The sequence below is a fragment of the Trichoplusia ni genome, chromosome 5 (assembly GCF_003590095.1).
Source record: "Trichoplusia ni isolate ovarian cell line Hi5 chromosome 5, tn1, whole genome shotgun sequence".
NCBI classification, from domain to species: domain Eukaryota; kingdom Metazoa; phylum Arthropoda; class Insecta; order Lepidoptera; family Noctuidae; genus Trichoplusia; species Trichoplusia ni.
The window spans coordinates 9,780,519-9,796,420 of record NC_039482.1 but is presented as its reverse complement, the minus strand read 5'-3'; the positions used below and the strand labels follow the sequence as shown (position 1 = coordinate 9,796,420).

The 15,902-nt window shown below is 37.4% G+C and overlaps 1 protein-coding gene across 6 annotated transcripts in view; it reads right to left on the bottom strand.

Moving 5' to 3' along the window:
• The window catches only part of LOC113494423 (protein 4.1 homolog), a 75,344-nt gene that overhangs the window by 15,857 nt on the left and 43,585 nt on the right, over nt 1-15,902 (bottom strand). For 5 of the 6 annotated variants that reach the window (XM_026872751.1, XM_026872750.1, XM_026872746.1 and 2 more), the window contains exons 2-9: nt 10,569-10,734; nt 10,020-10,167; nt 9,713-9,829; nt 9,207-9,390; nt 8,532-8,684; nt 7,930-8,115; nt 7,389-7,561; nt 2,034-2,134 (exon numbers count right to left, since the gene is read on the bottom strand). In XM_026872751.1, coding sequence (XP_026728552.1) covers nt 2,034-2,134; nt 7,389-7,561; nt 7,930-8,115; nt 8,532-8,684; nt 9,207-9,390; nt 9,713-9,829; nt 10,020-10,167; nt 10,569-10,712 — 1,206 coding nt within the window. In that variant the 5' untranslated portion in view covers nt 10,713-10,734. Of the gene's footprint in view, nt 1-2,033; nt 2,135-4,317; nt 4,455-7,388; nt 7,562-7,929; nt 8,116-8,531; nt 8,685-9,206; nt 9,391-9,712; nt 9,830-10,019; nt 10,168-10,568; nt 10,735-15,902 lie in introns of those variants that run through there. The other variant, XM_026872752.1, reaches the window with a different exon arrangement.

The window sequence follows — 15,902 nt, the reverse complement described above, 5'->3', positions numbered from 1 at the left end:
AATTTCTTTTTTTGTTTCTCATAAAAGGCATGTAAAAGTGATGAATTAATTATTTGCAGATTAATTTCATTTTACACATAGCGCCGCACGCATATGAGTTGACCTTATATAGCTTGTATAAGGGTGTGTTAGTGTAGGTGCAGCACCTTGTCGGGCCTGTCGGCGAGGTACTCGCCCTCGAGCGAGGACGCGGAGGAGGCGCTGTGGGTGCCGCCCGAGCGCCGCCGCAGCTTCCGCAGCGTGCGCACACGCGGACGATATAGCCGTGTTACCAGATTATATCACAACGCAACTCTTATGGAGTTGGAGAAATTTTTGTTGGCTTGAGGCCTTATTAATATTAGTATCGAATTTATATTTATTTGGCGCAACTTACAGGCCAATCTCCAATTGTGGACCGCTATAGGCTATCGATGAATATTATAATCTACCTCATTTAATCACCATTTTTATACTTCATTTTTGTTATAAGACAATCGACTGAACTAGAGAGAACTGAGATTTTGTGTCATTCATCCTACATTCTAAAGAATGAGTCACACAGGAGTGCTTTGAAAAGAGAACTCTCTTGATTATTGATTGACAGCGCTGTCGCGTTCGCCTGTAATCGGCTCTTTAAATTTCGATTCCAGTTTTGAACTTATTTTAAAGACAATATAAACAGAATTAACATAGGCCTCTGATTCACAAATGTAAAATTGATTTTTTTAATAAGATATATCTGGCAACATTACTAATAATGAAACATGATATTAGTAAATCATAAATGTAACGAAACCAATTCTAAAATGAGTCTTAATAACTAGATCTGATCTGATATGTTAGTACATGGTGGTTTCAGTGGTTATAACATCATGCCATCTATCGTCTATACTCTGAGTTAAATTGTATTAGTGCGACAGTACCTAGTATCTACATTGAGCATGCATGTTTTTGAGTTAAAACTCTTCCTTAAATCGTCATTTTTTACAATGAAAAAATATCAGCTTTATATCGTTGAGTTAAGGATCAATATGCAATATCGACTTTCAGAATAATTCTTGGATGCGTTTCGAGAATAACTTTATTTTTTAAATTTAGTTCCTGCAGAGCAATTCCTTGTTTTAATACTTTTTTCATTTGTCATGTTAATGTTAGTAATGGCTATTTATAGGCATCTAAATCATGTAAGATGACCAAACTAATTCAGTATTCTAGTCAAGACTATAGTTACGTCACTTTTGCTTCAATGTAATCAAAATTCTTTGTCCGTCGGTCATATGCTATCGGACTAATTAATGGCATTAGCACTTTATATACAACTGTGCCGCTTTGATGTTTCAAATGTACGACTAATGTATGATCAGCAAAAAGTATTATTGGCAAACGTTTTTGTATTAAAAGTGTATTTTTTTGATGATTGTACAGACATGACAAAATGTATTTGTCATTGTATGGAAACTATTTTTTGATATTTGTTACAAGATGCGTGTAGTTTATCGATACTACATTCTACAGTAAGTACAAATGGAAGGCGAAGATAAGGAAAGATTTCATAATTACATTCAACAACAACATGATTTCATTTGAAAACATTTTTTTTCTAGGAAATCGCATACATTGAAAACCAAACAATATAAAATCCGCGTTGAAGACTAAACATCCGACCGAACGCATAAGGGTTGTCAAATATCCACCATTTTAAATGGTAACAATATTTACATAACACACGATCCTAAAGGCATCCACTTTATGTTATTTGGTCAATGACCAGAGTAAGCGGAAATTACAGATTCCAAAACCAATTACGATAATTATGCAACTTTCCCAGTCACTTATGTTTTTCTTTAATATTGGAACAAAGTATTTTATAGTTCACACAAATAAAAATAGATATTATTTTTACCTTAAAACTGGAACCTAAGACTTGACAACCCTATATCCCCGTAGCATGCGGTAAACACAACTTGGTACACCTAATTTCTATAGCTAGTGTAGTACAAATGTTACAGTGTTTGTATGTTAGTTTGTTTGCTTGTCTGTGTGTCTGATACCTTGTCTTTGATGGTGGGTCGCGGCGCGGGTTGCGGCGGCATCGTGTGGCGTTTCGCTGCGTCAGCTGGCATGGACTCATCCTTGTCTCCTGCGGCCAAGGCTGGATACAGATACATAATTGTATATTATTAGATTTGTATATAACAAACATATAAGTTATCCTTGAAAGTGGTGAATGCTAAATATAATGAAAAGGAGACACATTTTGTGTCATCATCAAATGATAGTAGATAGGGGGCATATGATAGTAAAACAAGGCAGGTGGCAAGTGAAATGTGTGTGAAACAAAAAATTTGTTTCATTATGGGTTATGTTCTTTTGGACGATCCCGAAACCTTACGGGACAGCAGGTATCCTACAATTGTCATCAATAAAAAAATGTATCATCAGCAAGACAATTGAAACACAGGACTACCTAGTTAAGGCAAATTACCCCTGTTATAGATGTGTAATAAATTAGAATAAGGTGCTATAATTGTATTTTTCTTGTATTTTTTGGAAAAAAATATATACCGTAAACAGCTATACAAGAGTATTTAGACCACAAAAACAGATCTCTTCTCTATTAACCATTAATGCCTAGACTTGTAAAAAACCGCGAGCTTCACACGACTATCATGTAATTATCAACTATTCTATTTATAGACATATTAGTATCATAAAGTCACGCCTAAATACAGACGCTTGCGTCAGCTCTTCGTCTGTACCTGCACTGTGTACTATGGACACTATGATTATGCACTAGTATTTAAAAATACAAACTAAATAAACATGACATTCTATAGCTATCATCTTAAATGGATTACAGATAAAGTCTAATCAACAATATTTTTGGGACGACATATTTTTTTACATGAAGAGCTCGTGGTTGTGTTATAACCGCATAAGTGATTCGATCACAGGTTAAGCTATGCTTGACGCGGTAGGTCCGTAGATGACCATCTTTGTCATAGCGAGTTCGTGTTTCGGAAGACTCGTTTAATTGTGGGTCCCGGCTGTTATTCCTACATCTTTGACAGTCGTTACAGATAGTCAGAAGCTTGAAAAGTCTGACAGCCAGTCCAACCAAGGGGTGTCGTGTTGCCCAGGTAACTGGGTTGAGGAGGTCAGATAGGCAGTCGCTCCTTGTAAAACAATGGTAATCAGCTGAAACCGGTTGGACTGGTAGCCGACCCCAACATAACATTTTTTTCATGAAAAATAAACGACTGGTTTTAATAAACGTGTGAGAACATAACAACATAACAAGATTTGGATATCCTAACATGAAAAGCTAAAACAATAACTCATAGGAAACACTATTTAAAGCATTTTGATAAGTATTGGACAGCGAACGATCAATAATAAACAAATATGTTATGAATCTGTCGCAATAAACGGGAAGCGGAAACAACAAAGCTTCAATACAGCATCGTAACATAACATAATATTTGTAAAAATTGTACTGTATACATTTATTTTTAAAAAAGAGTAACTTATGGAGTTTCTTGCCGGTTCTTCTCCATAAGAGTGACACTTTGGAACCGCGCAACTAGAGCCATCACCTTAACGTTTTAAAAGTGCCTGGAAAACGGCCTACTTGAAATAAAAACTTTTAATTTTGATTTTGACAGCATCTATGTTCATAAAAACCTTTTCTAATAATTCGCCAATGCAGAAAAAAATCCTTACTATACTTATCGTTTATTACTGGTAAGTAAATAGAGAATTATCGCGGCCCACACGGTAACAATAAATTCGATAATGTTTACACCTGAGTTCGGCCCACACATTAATTACAACGTAAAGTTTGCAATCATATCGTGAGGTGAAGCTGGGATTGATACCTCTACAAAGAAAATGCGAATATTCGTACTGAAATATTTTTACTATTTGTGTTTTAATTTAGCTATTTAAAGTACGAAATAAACATAATACGATATAAATATAAAGTTTGTTTTTCTTGATGATATATCAGGATCCTGTTAGGTATCAGGTAAAACAATTTTATAAATATTAAACTGTGGAACACTATTTGGGTGGCATAAATATTTTCTATTTAATTTTCTACTAATTAATCGTAGAATGAATCCTAAAGAGATATGCTGACCAACATTCGAACGGACCTAGCATTTAAATAGCACTATAATTGACAAATAGGAACCGCTTCCAAACAATCCACTTAACACAACAAAACCTGACAATACGCAACTAAAAACTATCACAGACGGACAAACAAGTCATTATCACCAATATCACCGATATCACCACATCACCAGTCGTCACAAATCACAGAATACCCACACGAGGCGCAAGTGTTGCTCCAACAGTCTCCGAACACCATGGTTCCTCCCAAATACTCTCGTTACACTCGCGCGTTTCAGCAAACACTATGTTTGTATGGCCCGCGTCTGACCGGCACACTATATTAATAACGACTACTTCATGATGTTAGCATTGCAATTGGGATCGCTGTGGATGGAAACATGCGTAAGGGAGGCATGAAGAAAATATTAATAAATATTAAGAATATATAAGTATGTTTATCAGTTGTCTAGTACTCATAATACAAGCTCTGCTTAGTGTGAGACTAGATGGCGTTGTGTGAAAGTTGTGGAATATTTATTTATATTAAGGGAAATTATTTTTGAGATTTTTTGGTTGAGAAAATTTGGATAAATCATTATTTGTTCCGATTTTGAAATAACATAGACTCTGAAGAGATTACGACTGTTATATTTTGATTATAGATTGTTTGCAATAATTATAAATTCTCTTTTGCCACAGGCAAGTGAAATTCCTGCTAATTTTACTGTTGAAAGTTGAATATGCAATTAAAGCAGATAACAGCTAAATAAGCCATTACACTTAACCAGAAATCCAATATAAAATGGAACGCAAAATGCATATTCAAAAACAAACAACTCAAATGAAATTGACAAGACACATAAACAGAAATCTAATCTCTTTTACGACGCCCGCTAACCGGAGGTGTTGATAACTGGGCACCGTTAGCCATAAACCCTAGTTAGATGTTATTTGGAGGTGTTCCAACAGCCATCACTCAAGTTATTATAGTTCATAACCAAAACAATTTAGAGATATTGCATATCTAGCGTTACAGAGGCCGTGAGTTATATGACGCGTGACGCTAAACGGGCAGGAATGTGCCGATGCGGGCTTAGGGACGCCGGTTTGTGGTGTGGCAATATTGTTCTTAAGGATATATGGATGTAGGTGGATAGGGTTCATGTTGTAAAGAATCTCGATATGCTAACGTCGGTTAGTAGTATGGTAGGAAAAATTTGGTGATCAGACGAGAACATGATGATTATTTATCAAAAATTTTATCATAATGAGAGACAAAAACGTCTGTAGCTCTGTAAATGTAAGAAGAATATTTTAACTATTACATTAATAGTACCTACCTATAGTAATCATATTGAAACATGTACAAGAAAATATCGACTAAGGTTTTGTATATAAAACACGTACTGTAAGAGCTTATCCAGCTAATAAGAAGTTAAACACCTTTAAAATCAACACCCCAGACCAGATATTAACAGAACATTCTTAGAAATCGGCATTTATTTTCAGAATAAATTCTCATCAACTCTCAAAACATAAAATTCTAATAATCCGTTTATTTTTAGTTGAACAGCTAAACATAAAGCTTACCTTTTCGTTAACCGGCAAATGATTCAGAGTTTTATTAGAGAATCGATTTAAGAATACGTTTTAAATGGCCCTATGAATCAAATATTGGTTTGCGTAGTAGAAATTGGAACGAGCGTTAATCTATTGTGGTTTATTAGGCAGTTAAGATGCCGCGGTAAATGTCACGTTGTAAATTATTAACATGTGGTCCAAAATCGATAAACCCACTTAAGATCTACCGATAGGAAACACATAAAGCAAATCATTTGACGATTTTTTTACACCTGCCAAAACAATCTCAAAATCTAGCTTCTTCAATGCCATCTAGCGGCTCAGCAATGAAGTTCCAACCCTGAGTATTGTAATACCGTTGCACTGTTTTACCGACGATTGAACTGAAGCCCACGCGGACGGAGTCGCGGGCGACAGCTAGTTCTTTATAGTTAATACATGCTTCTATCCTACATATCACCATCCAATGCATCTGGCAAGGTGACAATGTATATGAGTCAATGATCATCGCATCACAGTCAAGGCGGTGTCTGTTTGTGTCGGCTATGACTCCTCTTGACATAATCGACCATTTCACTTTCCGCTAACTGCGTGACGTTTCGGTATAGATTGAGTTGTTGTATTAGTTTGACCGTGACTACTTGTAAAGTGCTGTTGACTTTGTTGAGTGGAATTTAATTGAGGAATTGTTTTATTTATTTAATAGTTTGTGTATTTGTGTGTATCCTGCTTCGATACTAGAAAAGGACCAACGAGTTCTTCTTGATCGTCACAATCATAACAATTATGACACATATTTGACGATGACATCATACGCTAGTACATTATTTTTCTAGAGATGACAAAATAACTACTTTCACACTTATATCGGTGAGGTAAACTCTAATTATAATGAATCAATCACTTGTGATGATTTTGGCATACTACTTGAATAAATAAAAACATTAACGAATGTGTTTCTTCGAACTAATTCTTTGGATGACGATGTGTCTTTTAAGCGAATTGATAATATTGGCACGCGGATGGGTATATGTCATGCGTAAATAATATAAACAGTGTCAATATTGGTGTTATTGTAAAGGTGACCATTCAAAGTATTATTAGAGTCACGGATAACTGTAGACTGTGTATCTGGCATATTAATTAAGTGTTATACAGTGTCGCAAGGTTTGTTTTTAATTGAAATTATATTAATTAAATAATTGAAAACAGTATAAATGATTAGTGAGGTACGAATGTAAAGTATTTAAGTAGTAGTACGTATGTAGAGTAGCGCCATCTATTGGTAAAATGCAGGAGGTAACAGTGCAATATTCTGCACAGGGATATATTTGGAACTATAAGAGGAGTTTGCCTTTTTAAAGGGATTCTGCAGGTATCAATAAAGGATTGTATTCCCGTAGGCTTCGAACTCATATGGAGGGAAGAAAATAATGCGTGTAACACCTTAATATTAGGGGCGGGAAGAAGCGCTTTAGTGGCGCTGCTTGGTAAAATAACCTTAGTGATTATTTTAAGATACAATATAGTAATATACAGTCGCATTGAATTGCAAAAGCGTATCATTCTCCTACAATGAAGTAACAAAGGTGTTTGTTGTAATGGCGTTGCTTCCAGGTTGGTTTACTACACCGACACCATTTGACTAGTCTGCTACTGGGTATCTTGCGGCTTAACAAGTGAGATATAGTGTGGCAGGCACTGACCGTCCATGCTGCGCGAGGACAGCTTCCTGTTGGAGAGCGTGCGCGCGAAGTGCGGCGGCGGGCGCTGCGGCGGCGCGGCGCGGGACTCGTAGTGCGTGCGCCCCGAGTAGCGGAAGCGCGAGCCCAGCCGCGGGAACAGCGTGCTCTTGCTGGCCGGCTCGGGGGACATCAGCCTGCACAGCAACCAGATATTAAATCATACACAGCTCACCAAACAAATTCTTTCACATAAATCAAGGGGATCGCACACGTGTAGACCGTAATTGTATCCAGCACCCAGCAATTGTATCTAGCCTCAGGCCGACACCAGCGTAATACCAGCAGCTGCCGCAACATAAGGTTACACAATGTTTTTTTGGCGCGGTGCAGGACCCGTCCTAAGCTCATTTTTGAGAAACGAGGTATTGGCAACTTTCATAACAATACATAATCAACATGGCTTTACTGACATTTACTTATTCATCATCACTTAACGCCATCTGTAATAATCTCACTACCAAATCTAAGTACTTCAAAATAAGGCATAAAATCTGTCACCAACCTGAAGAAGGTATGATGTTCGACACAAGTCTTCCACAGCTTCTTAGCTGCACGATGGTTGGCGAGCTTGAAGCCGACGGTGGACTCGAACTGCTCGAACTCGCCGGGCCGCAGCTTCACGTAGAAGTTATGCCGCTTGTAACTGATCTTCAAGATCTTTGGCCACGCGAAACGGTTGATGCGGAGTCTGTTGAAAGAATAGTTGAATGAGAATGACTTTCATAGCAAAGACACAGGTTTTTGAATTTAAACATTAATGAGTTAAAATCTACTTTTGTAAACTAAACTTTAGAGATATTATGTATCTTAATATTATTACTTCTAAGGTTAGTTCTCCTTCTAAGTTAACGGTTTATAAGCTTATTGATTGGCATAAATTATGAGTATTTAGTCTTGGATATAGATTAATTATTTTTACAATGATAAGACAAACAACAATGTTAACAACGAATATTTTTAAGGTTTTATATGTAAACTGAATAGTAACTATAGCTATTTACTTTTGGCTATTGTTTTACTTGTAGTTAAATGCAAATAGCAAAAGTTTTCAAGACCAATGGGTGAGAATGATACAAAATATATTGTATCTATAGAGTTTCATACTTCTCTCTATGCACGAGCAGGCCGGAGGAGCAGACACCGAGCGTGATGTCGACATTCTCCGAGTCCTTCGCAGGGTGCAGGTCCACGCCGTACATCGCCAGCTTCTTGGCGTTCTCCAGGTAATTCAGCTCAGCTTCCGCTGGGGTTTGACCTCTGTACATAGATGTAAGTTGAAACGTGGAAATTTTACGTGCTTTAGACACATCCATAGTCTAAATAAATCTATTTTGGTTGATTGTTTTCATTAAAAAAAGGTTTAAATAATAGTGGTTAAAAATAACTTTATACAGTACTTAACAATCGTTGTCTCTCGTAAAGTTGTGGTAGCCAATGACTTCATAGGCAAGAGTTAGCTTATAAGCATGATTATCGCTCAAGACGCAGCAGGAGAGCATTACTAGTAATTAGCAATTTAGCTCAAAGTAATGTAGTTGAATAGGGTGTATGACTGATTTTATTTAAGTTCCATCTGATAAGATATCTGGCTAAGTAGAAATGGTTTGTGTTTTTTATGAGATACACAAACGGGAAAACGGATTGCCTGATTTTTAGCGATATCCACCGACCAGTAGAGTCACAAGTGCGTTGCCGGTCTTTAAGTAAGAAATAAGCTCTTTTTTGAAGGTTTGAAGGTACCGCAGGCGTCAGATCATGCCCGGGTGTAGATGTGTGTACCTGTGCGTCTTGTGCAGCTCGACGACCTTCTCCTCGAGGTCGTGCGTGGCGGCGGCGGCGGGCACGAGGCGCAGCTCGCGACACAGGCCGGCGCGCGCCGCGCCCTCCTCGTGGTCGCCCAGCTCCGACTGCAGCAGGTAGCTGGCCAGCAGCGCGTGCGTCACCGTGGAGCACGGCAGGCGGCCTGGCGGGGTGACACTATCTTAATTATCGCTAATCAAATTACATTCCTTGTAAATCTTGTAATATAGAAAATGCAAAGTAAAATCAAGTATCACTTTAATGTGGCGTCAAGCTAGTACTGTAGATTCTAAGACTAGTAAGAAAAAGTGTAAACATAGTGTTTTCTGATAGCGTAATTTCAATTTGATTTTAAAGTTTAAGCAAAAAAACTGCTAGTCAAATCTATGTATTTTATTTAAAAAAAAACTAGAGTTTTTATACGTGGTCAATGGTCAGTTTGGGACCACTTCAGAATTTGTTATGTTTAAATATACAACACTCACCTTCTAACAGATCCTTCCTCACAGCCAAGACGAGCTGGTACCGCGTGAGTTCTTCCTGTAACTGTGCTGGTTCTGGAGGGTAGAACTTCACTGAGAACCTCACCGTCCAGGGCTCGTCTGTTAAGACAACAAAAAAAAATATATTCTTTAAAACGTTTTGAAATAAAAGGAAAGGTGGAAGAAATGCTGTAGTCCCACTGCCATCAGCAGTACCGCTGTCTCACGCTCATATCACGATGACCCCCTTATTAGCAGTCGCCAAGGAAAAACATTTTTGTACATCTGTCTTTGAAGAAAATATACTTACATTTAAGCATTTTGGAGAGCCGCTTCTCGAGGTCCACCCAGACGCGGGGGTCGCCGCGGTCTTCATACAGCAACCCGAAGTAATCCTTCTCTACTAAGTTCAGTTTGTCGCACACCTTGCCCAGTAACTCCTGGCCGCGGATTTTTCTCTGGAAATTGAGATATAAAGTGTCAACATTTAAATTACAATGCACGTATAAGTGGATCCACGAAATGCTTGTTCTAAGTCAGGGTGTCTTGTGACTTCAAAGTTTGTAAAATTCCGAGATAGGAGTTTTTAAAAATTAATAGATTTAAAAATTTTCAATGCCCACGCTTTCAAATGTCACTAAATTTTTCAATTTTTATCAAAATCGGGCCAGCCGTTTTTAAAGTTGTTAATTGCATTGTCATCAAGTTTGAAGCTACCCTAAAAATTTCAGCCTGCTAGCTTCTCGGGAAGTCCCAAAAAATTGTGTTACAAAAATCCAATAAACAAGCAAGAAAGTGAGTGTATATAAGCGTGGGAAAAAATCTACGTAAAATAAAATGAAATACATATGAGACTTACATCAACATCGAGCTCCATGACGGAGCCATCCAGCAGCTCCACCCGCACCTTGGCGGTGTTACCGGTGGCGCGCCTCCGCGGCGAGGCCTCCTTGGCCTTGCTCTTCCCATCGTCCTTGGCCTCCTTGGCCACCCCCTCCGGCATTGTGCCGCTCGACCTTCAGTCCCTGGAAACAGACGGCTAAATCAGTCTCATGAAAAACATTATTAGGCTTATCGAGTTTTATGGATCTGTTTTGCGTTGAGCAATTATGGGTCCAATAAAAGATTAGGTCATAAAATAACGGATCTACACGCCCACGCAAAGTTACAACCACGTTATTTCGATTGGAAATGACGAATCCTTTGGACTGAATTCAGGTGTGTCTAAATCATCAAAGAGGTGCTTAAAATGCTTTAGTATTATAGAACTTCCACATCCTCTTTACAAACAAATATAATTTGAGAATAAGCGCTTTGGGAAGCAGTCCTCGTATAAGTTCACATAAATAGAGCAGTATCTCTTTAGAACCGAAACACATGAACCTACTTCGTCAGATAGTTTATGCAGCGCGCATCTTGCCAAGTTATTGGCCCATCAGCAACGAAAACCAATAAACCAGTTAATTGCTGGACGTTAAATCTCGACATATCTGTCGGGATGTTTTATCTCTGAACACATAAATGTAGGAATGGAATTTATGTAACTATTCGTCCTGCACTGAATTCTGATATACCGAATTTAGTTCCATTTTGATACTGGTTCTCAATACTCTCAAATACTTTTGGAAACTCCTACAGGACTGCTTGGATGGATTTAGTCATTGAGGTTTCAACCAGCCAATCTTATTTCGCAAGTTAAAGATAAGTAAGTCATTAAAATACATCTTCAAACCTAACTATAGGTACAGACAGGTGTCTTACACAAGCCGAGGTGCGATCACAATGGCATGCATCAACTGCATACCGTGGGAACCGATTGTAACCACATAATGCTACGCGATGTTTACCAGGAGGAATACTTGAATTCACTACATTTATAAACACAATAAGGACAACCAAGATTTTTATGGAATTACGAAAATATTGTAAAAGAGACCGAAAGAGTAAAGTTCTCTTTTCTGTCGAAATTTGTGTACAATCTGCTTTTTACTAAACACTTATAGTGCAAATATTCATACACATTTTATTCACCTTTTTTCGTCCCATCATCATTAGTGGCCTCTAACATCTATGACAGATCAAAGAACCAGAAGCCGTGTTAGTTTTCCTGATTTATTACTAGATCAAGATTTTTTGTTGAAAGAAAAGAAAACAAAATACCTCTTCATACGAAAGGCTTCCAACGAAAAGTAAGTACTTCCTAATCAAAGTCAGTTAATATCACTATCGCAGACCTTCTGGTGCGATAACAAAGTTAAACCCTCGTGGACCGGGTTAAGTAACATAATTAAAGCCGTCCATCGTGATTAGCGAGTAACTTTAACCGGATCTCGACCGACTAATGTAAGGGCTTTTCTGTTAACTTAGTTTATTAAGCACATCCGATTTGTGGGTTATTGAAGCCACTATCCCATAGAATTGATATTCATTGGAGAAATTTGTAATTTGAATTAGTATTGTGGATTACCAAAACTTCAATTTAACATTTCTCGTGGCTGCCACGTTTCATAGCTAGAATGAGCGAAGATATCCTCACTCTAGATATCATCATTTTTTTAAGGGGTTTAACAATATGTAATAACCTAACCCATAAGTGAGAATACAAAATACCACCAAACGATTTTGAAACTTTTCCCTGCTAACTGAGTAACTTCTCCATTTGTAGTCGTCTAATGCCATTAAAAAGGGCGTCTTGTCGTATTCAGTCTTTCGGTCTTCCAAGTCCTCAATATAATAAATTGCTGTGTATACTCACGGTACGAGTACGATTACAGCTTGTCATTATACAATTAAACGCAGTTTGTCCGTCTGTCCGACGATTACTTGCCACCCATTAAATTGCATCGGGTTTTTATTGATAAATTGTCGCGATTATATATATACCTAGAAGTGTAGTACTTATAGTGTAGATGAAGATATATTTCTGTTCGACGATTGTATCAATTTAAATCAGATTTCAGCAGAATTTCTCAAGTCACGTACATATTACAATCCAAAATACAGATAGCACAGGGTTTGTCAAAGAAAATTATGTCATCATGAACAGTAACAATTTGGGTTGCTCAAGAGTAATCTTGTCATTCGCCTCCAGCTATTACAGAACAGAAGTGTCGCGGCCCAATTCAAACAATTGAATGCGGCTGAGGACGATACTCCACTTATACTACCAAATAAAGACAAGTTAAATTATGTTTGTGTTTTTGAAGGAAGAAATAAAACAGAAAATGTAAGTGCTCTCATTTTCCTTACAAAATCACTGCGTAAGGTTAAAGTCCACATTATTCACAGTGCTTTGATGCTGTATTCAACTAAACAAGGATATTTAAAATAAAGATGGAAATATCTTAAGGAAAAAATAAGTAGATACTCATGAACCACAATATCCTCTTTTAAGTAAGATGCAAAAAGGAAGCCGAAGCAATCTTGTTGCATCCTCCTCTTTCCATTAAGCAAGGAAAAGCTTATTAAAGAATTTAGGTCAGCGCAGACGAGAACACAACATTAAGTAAGGAAATAAGAATAAGATTACCTGTAGAAGAGAATGGAAACAGCTTTGAAACATCAGCCATATTTTTTGCCACTTGAACTGGTTAGCGAAATTTTCTTCCATTTAGATGAGTTTCAATCAAGCAAGTTTCATTGAGAAGTCGTCCGAGTAAAGAAAAGATGGATTCCAAGACAAGTTAACCTCGAACGTACAAAACATAAAACATTACCATATCATTCGTATTAACGAAGCGCATAAGAAACACATTAACAAGAGAGGCGTATAGCCGGTCATGAAACGCTCAAAGCACATCTCCCAAATATCTTTATTCATGGAATCGTGTTGTATTAACATGCGAAAATTGTGGCTTGTTTAATGTTAGGATACACGGATAATAGACATTTTGTCGGAATATGGCATGCACTGGCGGAACGCCAAGCGTGACTCACTAAGCTGGGGAATACACGCGCTAATCAGTGGGATACATTATCTGTGATTTATTGGGAATATATCATTTTTATTGTAATGTTATCTAATAGGAATCCTAAACCAAGCAGAAATCAATACGTTTGTGTAGCAATAAATAATATTTATTGGTTCGCCCGTAATTCTATTGGATTGTTTGAGCTACGCAACAGAATGGTATAGTAGAAGAAATAGAATAATTTTGAAAACTAAATTGTGACAAAGTCGGGAAAAACATCAAGGTAACAAAAACTGCATTAAAGAACACGTTCAAAACATATTAGAAGTTCCAAGAACCATTGCACTTTATGATTTGACTTAGAACGATAACACAGCGATAAAAGCTCGCCCTCGTACATTACGACTGATTTAATTATATGATTGTAGAAAGCTTTAATTTCGCCTTTATTCAGCAGGCAAGCACATGTGGAATGTTGATTCCTTTACGGCAAACTACTTGGACTTTTTGCTATCTGCGATTTAGGACTAGTCAAAATTGTTTACACTAACCCCAAGTCCAGATTATTAGGTTAAAATTAATTCATTAATGATTCTTTATCATCTTTGTTCGATACACCACGCAGATATATTACCAATATTTTGCCAGATTCGAGAAGGGGCGTCCAGAAACTTTGACGAATAGAGCTTCAATGTATCCATATCTTAAAGCACGTACATCGAGTGCTACAGATGTTTATATATCGATCGGTTTATTGGACAGTACCGATTTATTGAGCAAACAGTCATGTTTCACACTGACATCTAAATGTTACGCGGAATTACGTTCACTTGTCTATCGCTGTTTGTTTACGCATTATACTGAATAAATACTGTTTTATCAATCGAGGAAAATGGATTGTAGATTGGAATATGCCTTCTGTGATAATAACTGCAGGTGTCTTTAGATATTGCTACATGTAACTTCAGTTTCTTGTAAGAATTAAGTCTCGATTAGTCGCTGTTGCGTCAGCTCTTGTTTAAGTGTACCTTCCCCTAAAGTGTCTCAAAATAGTCAGGTCATCCCAAAAACCTAGCCAATTCTTAAACAAAACAGATGGCAAATAACAAAAAAATATCCAAATCAGCACATGCAAATCTTGTTAGTTGGGCAAAACTCTTGCAACGGTTTTATAGACACATTAAAAAAAAACTTTAGAGTGAATAGAATAGAATCGTTTCTTAATAATATCCCACCCAAAGTTTTAGTTCAGCAATCAAATTAAGAAGAAAGTGTAGTTTTACACGATATCAAGTGTTCGACAACAGTAACGTCAACAATCACCCAAGCATTATTTACATCTCCATACGTACATACAAAGGTACTAATTGGCATTCAAACATCTCTCTCGCACTGCCTAGGGCCGCGAACTTCCCCTTGTAACAGAATATAGATGCACCCGCTAATTGAAACACTTCGCATAGCTCCGAGCTGGAGATCAAAACTTTTACTTCACAAGTTATAATTGATTCAGCGTGGAAAATGTATGGCTGGAAATCCACTAAGCTTTTGCAGACATTTCATGCATGCAAATATTCCATTTATAACGTCGCAGTCACAACTAATATGCATACCCAGACAATGGTAGAAATTTGAAAGTCAAAAATAGACTTCATCCTAAGTCTATCCAAGAATGATAATATTTTTGTCTCGTGTTAGTTAAGCGCTTATTATGAATATAAAGACGGCACTACTTGTTAAAGAAAACCGAATTATTGTTTTTTTCTTAACAAATTGTATCTGCAAAGTAAAACACACTGATTAAAACAACTCGACACCAGCTGTGTCCTTATGTAGATGGCGCCACAGTCGCTAGCTTTAGTTTCTATTTTTATTTTTCAAAGTACATAATATATCGAAGTAGATACTATGATATATTCTATTTAAAATAGGTGGATACCCTCCAAATTAAATCACAAGCACCAGGATGCATGCCCTGATTCAGGACTCAATAAGAGTTTAACGACAAATTGTTAGTTAAGTATTTATAAGGGGTTCAAAAAGTGGCCAAAAACAGCGTCAGTTATTCGACACGCGCCTCTGCGATAGTTGAGACGCGAGCGAGCGGAGTATAATCACTGGGATCATTTCCTATATCATCACCCGCTGTTCAGTCGAGTCAGTTAAGACCCTCCTGATGGCAACTTATCGAGCGGCGCGCGCCCGACGTCATGTTTCTCGTGTAACGAAACCATAGCGCGATCTATTTCGACGTCAACGCCATCTATCGAGCGAGGGGTCAC